This window comes from Octodon degus, unplaced genomic scaffold (genome assembly GCF_000260255.1).
Source record: "Octodon degus isolate 3935 unplaced genomic scaffold, OctDeg1.0 scaffold00126, whole genome shotgun sequence".
NCBI lineage: Eukaryota > Metazoa > Chordata > Mammalia > Rodentia > Octodontidae > Octodon > Octodon degus.
The window spans coordinates 4,277,583-4,283,002 of NW_004524702.1; the positions used below are offsets into that span (position 1 = coordinate 4,277,583).

At 51.5% G+C, this 5,420-nt stretch overlaps 1 protein-coding gene across 1 annotated transcript in view; it reads left to right on the forward strand.

The window, feature by feature from the left end:
• Ccr3 (C-C motif chemokine receptor 3) overlaps window positions 1-2,981 on the forward strand; it is a 14,700-nt gene extending 11,719 nt beyond the window's left edge. The window contains exon 2 of the mRNA XM_004640679.2: window positions 1,831-2,981. Within this exon, the coding sequence (XP_004640736.1) occupies window positions 1,842-2,918 (1,077 nt within the window). The 5' untranslated portion in view covers window positions 1,831-1,841 and the 3' untranslated portion in view covers window positions 2,919-2,981. The remainder of the gene's footprint in view (window positions 1-1,830) is intronic.
• The last annotated feature ends 2,439 nt before the right edge of the window (window positions 2,982-5,420 follow it).

Below are 5,420 nucleotides of genomic sequence, written 5' to 3' on the forward strand. Positions count from 1 at the left end.
TTGTGCTTGCAAGGCAGGCACTTAGACTGCTGAGCTATTTCCTCAGCCAAAAGTCTCAGTTCCTAATGGACTGGCTCCAAGGTGGGGTGGCACATGTCAGGGGACAACCGTTCACGTTCATTGTGGTATAAGATAGCAAAAGTAACATGGGGACAGAGAGAGAGAGAGAGAGAGAGAGAGAGAGAGAGAGAATCTTTTTGTCCATAAAATTGTATGCTATCTACTGTATGTACCCCAGGGGAGTGTATATGCCCTAGGGGTGTGTATGTACCTAGGAGGGTTTATGTACCCAGGGGGGTGTATGTACCCTAGGAGGGTGTATGTACCCAGGGGAATGTATATACCCCAGGGGGGTGTATGTACCCCAGGGGAGTATATGTATCCCAGGGGGGTGTATGTACCCTAGGAGGGTGTATGTACCCCAGGGGGGTGTATGTACCCTAGGAGGGTGTATGTACCCCAGGGGAGTGTATGTACCCCAGGGGGGTGTATGTACTTCAGGGGGGTGTATGTACCCCAGGGGAGTGTATGTACCCCAGGGAGGTGTATGTACCCTAGGAGGATGTATGTACTCCAGGGGAGTGTATGTACCCTAGGAGGGTGTATGTACCCCAGGGAGGTGTATGTACCCCAGGGGAGTATATGTATCCCAGGGGGGTGTATGTACCCTAGGAGGATGTATATACCCCAGGGAGGTGTATGTACCCTAGGAGGGTGTATGTACCCCAGGGGAGTGTATGTACCCTAGGAGGGTGTATGTACCCTAGGAGGGTGTATGTGCCCCAGGGGAGTGTATGTACCCTAGGGTGGGTGTAGTGCTCACACTGTTTAATCCCAGAATTAGACCATGAATTGATCACAAACTCTAGGTTCAGCTGCCTCCAAAAAGCCTGCACCTCATGATTACATGAGGCCTGGGGGGACATTCAGACACAAACCATAACAGTGAGGGATCCAGAAAGCTTTGAGTCTCAGAGTCCCCAGATGTCAGAGACACAGGGAGGGGAGGTTCCCCCCTTTCATCCCGTCTTCTGTCTTTTCTGCCTCTCCCGCCTCGAGGACACTGGTTGATACACTTTGCCAACTTGAGAAGTTTAGAAGTTGAATGAAGGGCCCCATCCAGGAGCCAGCCAGAGTCATTACTGTATAGACAGCCTCGTCCTGTGCAAGAGGCGGGCACGGAGGTGGTGCCAGTGCCAGGCCCCCCAGGGCGGCAGGCAGCCAGCGTACGGCACGAAGGAGAGAAAGCCTCTTGGTTCCCCCCTTTTGCTGTCATTGCTTTTGCTGTCTTCTGCCGCCTTGAGCTGTTTGCCCCTCACCCCAGCTCCCACCAGCTGATTATGGACTGAAGCCTCCACAGACTCTGAGCTAAGTAAACCCTCGCTTCCTTAATTTGGTGTATCAGGTATTTTGTCTGAGCAACTAGAGAAAAGTAACCAAGACAGAGTTCTCCGCAGGCTGGGCTGGGCTGGGCTGGGCTGGGCTGGGCTTCGCTCCCAGAGGCTGAGTCCCGGGCCTGCCCTCACGATGGGTAACTAGGTCTGGGGGACATGCACTGACTTGGTGCTTACGAATCTCGGTTTACTCACACCTCACTTCGCCCAGGCCTTGCCCTTGTCTACCTGCCATTCCTGTATCTGCTGGTCTCACTTCCTGACCCCACTCACAGCTTTCGAAATATATGCTCAAGAATCCCCGAAATGCCCGTGCTGTTCATCACAGCTCTGCTGGGTGGGTGAGCCATCAGGCGTGTTCCACCAGATCCCGTGTATGGATAAGGAAGCAGAGGTGACCCTGTTAATTGTGGGATTGTTGCTTCTTCCACCACAGGGGCCGGTGGGATGACGACCTACCGAGAGGAGGCTGAGCTGGAGGCTGAGTTCTACCGGACCACAACCTATGACTATGAGGTTGCACCGCCTTGTTCTAAAACCAGCATCCGGAATTTGGGGGCCCAGATCCTGCCCCCATTGTACTCCCTGGTGTTCATTGTTGGCCTCCTGGGAAACATGGTAGTCATTGTGATCCTCACCAAGTACAGGAGGCTCGGAATCATGACCAACATCTACCTGCTCAACCTGGCCATTTCTGACCTGCTCCTCCTCTTCACGCTGCCCTTCTGGATTTCCTACCTTGCGTGGAATAAGTGGGTGTTTGGCCATCTCATGTGTAAGCTCCTGTCTGGCCTGTACTGCATGGGTTTGTACAGTGAGATCTTCTTCATCATCCTGCTGACCATCGACAGGTACCTGGCCATCGTTCACGCTGTGTTTGCTCTGCGAGCCCGGACTGTGACTTTTGGTGTCATAACCAGTGTCATCACCTGGGGTCTGGCGGGGCTCGCTGCCCTTCCTGAGCTCATCTTCCATGGGACCCACGGGCACTTCGAAGAACTTAGCTGCGATGTTGTCTACCCGCATGATGAAGAAGACCACTGGAAGCGTTTCCAAGCTCTCAGGATGAACATCTTCGGCCTCATGCTCCCTCTGGTTCTCATGGTTTTCTGCTACACGGGAATCATTAGAACCCTGCTTAGATGTCCCAATAAAAAGAAGTACAAGGCCATCCGGCTCATTTTTGTCATCATGGTGGTCTTCTTCATTTTCTGGACACCTTACAACCTGGTTCTTCTTTTCTCTGCCTTTGAAGTGAGCTTCTTGGACAACTGTGAGGGGAGCAAACAGCTGGACCTGGCCCTGCAGGTGACAGAGGTGATCGCCCACACCCACTGCTGCGTCAACCCCATCATCTACGCCTTCGTGGGCGAGAGGTTCCGGAAGTACCTGCGCCACTTCTTCCACAGGCATGTGGCGGCCTACTTGAGCAAGTACCTCCCCTTCCTCCCCGGCGAGAAGCTGGAGAGAAGCAGCTCCATCTCCCCGTCCTCCGGGGACCCGGAGCTCTCCGTGGTGTTCTAGATCTGGTGCCAAAAGCTGCCTTCGGATGGAGACCGCGAGCTCAGCGGCGTCCTCCTCATTAGCCAAGAAAACCCTGCTTGATTCCTGAAGAGTTACCTGAATTTTGATTCATCTGTCACTCACATAGTTACATGCTTGGCCCCAAATGGGTGACGCGTTTTATAACTTAGAGCTTTACGTCAGTCAGCTACTGACACAAATGCCACACGGCACAAAAGGCGGTATGGCAGCTGCTTTCTTTCCTGATGTGCTTCACTCTTTCTCTGCTTAATGAAAGGCTTTCGTGTGTATTTGGAGGAGTAGTTGTATGTGGATAGATGGTCCCAAGCAGCACAATAACCATGTCATACCAGCTTCAGATATTATTAATAGATTGTTGATTTCCTGCTTATGCCGAGTGACCAGATTTCCCACGAGTGGCTCCCATAGGCCAGGAGGGTGCACGCTGTCCTCCTGGGGCAGGCCAGGTCCAGGGCCTCCTCCCCTACCCATGTGTGGACAGGGAAGTGTTGGGCTCAAAATGGGGTTCTGCAGCTCTAGCTCAGTGGCTCTCGGCCTTGCCCCGCGCCCCACTTTGAAAACAACTGCTCCGGCCAAAAGGTTCCTAGAGATACTCAGGCTCATCGCTGGATTTAAGATTTCATGGTGGTCGGAGGAAACGCCAAAGGCCCCCCGGATGTGGCTATGCTAAGGACGAGCTCATCACGGTGTGTCGCTGCCAATGTCACTCCACAGCCGAGTGCTCTCCTGGGGCCTTCTAGCCCCCAGACTTGCTCAGCTGAGCTTTCTTTGAGTGTCTACATTGCGTACCTTGTACTAGAAGCTGTGGGAGACACAAACACAAATGGAACTTGGGCGAACCACACCCCCAGGAAGCAATGCAACTCCTAATGCAAAATTAGTAAACAGAGAAGAAACCGAGGAAGGGCCCAGGTCCTCATTTCTCTTTCTTCTTGCTGCTTCTGGCTTCTTGGGAGAGCAAGTTCCAAGTTTCTGTTCAATGTGCGTCTCTCACTAAGGAGCACATGTGAAGTGTCCAGCGAGTCCACTGGCTGTTCACCCAGCTGTCAGGTGACACAGATAAGAGGCAAACACACTGCTTTTGTTTCAATAACGATTCAACAACATGTAACAAACTGTGACAGCCAAGTCGATCCACTTGGGAGCTACCTAGGGGATTCGCAAAGCACATCTCTGGGTATTGGGACCCGGGAACTACGTCCGGCCCTTCGTTCATCCCTCTCACGTGGTTTCTCTGTTTTGCTCTCACCCCCACAAACTAAGTAGCTTTGCTCTGCCACACCTTTCTGCCGTGTCATTCTGGCTTAGAGCCAGCTGACCATGGACGGAATCCTCTGAAACCTCCAGCTGAATAAATATTTGGTCCTTTAACTTGTGAGTGTTGTTATCCTGTCTAGCAATAAGAACGCTGGCTAATATAAAAAATCAGTATGGAGAGTGTGGCTGTTGCTGAGTGCGTATCCAACTGTGTGGTTTGGAAGCCTTTGGAGCTGGTTTGTGGTGGGAGTTTGGATGGACTCGGAGATTTGACCTAGCGAAGCCCTAAAAGGCTAGAAGGGCTTGATGGGGAAGCTTGCTGCTAACATTCTGTAAGAGCTTTGTGCTCCGAGCTCTGCTGGTCAGCATGCTGCGAACGCAGACAATGAAGGCCAGGCTCAAGAGGGCTCAGCTGAGAATGAGGACCTCATTTGGAAAGAGATGAAAAGCCATGCATGAGTGTTACACTCTGGCACAACCTTTTTTTTTTTTTTTAATTTTTGCTACATTTTTCTCATGTCCTGTGACTCTGCACAAGGCTGAGATTAAGGGTGATGGACTCATCGATCTGGTGGAGGAAATCTCAAAGCAGCCCAGGCTTCTGGCTGTGTCACGAGTACCTCTGCCTGCTTTACCCAGACTTATAGTGAGAGTTGGGTGAGCAAAAAGCAAAACAGAAATATTTGAAAATGTTAAATTTTAGCCTGAAGGGGACCACGTGTAAAGAGATTTACACCATGAAAAACAGCCCAAATATTTTTAGCAGAGACAAAAAATTAAGATGCCTAGAGGACATCTTAAGAAGCAGCAAGACCCCTCACCCACCACACACACAGGCTCAAGGTGCAAAAGCATAAGGGTATCATTTGAAAAGAGATTCTCTGGGATCCCTGTTACAGAAGGGTCCCTTAGGAGCTTGCTTTCCAGGATTCTACTCCACGGTGCTCAGCCACCAGGCAGTCACAAGTCACCACAGCCATGGCTCAAGGGGGCCTGGCTACTGCTCAGATGGGTGGCAGACCTTGCCAGGTATCTTTTTTGGGCACTGAAAAGCTGCCTAATCCACAAACACAGCCCCTGCTCCCATTAAGCTTCCAGTCCTGTAGAAGGTACAGGATAGAAAAAAATGACTCCAGTACAAAAATAGGCACTTACTGCTGTGCCTAAGCCAGGAAGGGAAAACGCATTTCCAGTGGGAACTTGAGGGAAGGAAGGCTTCATGGA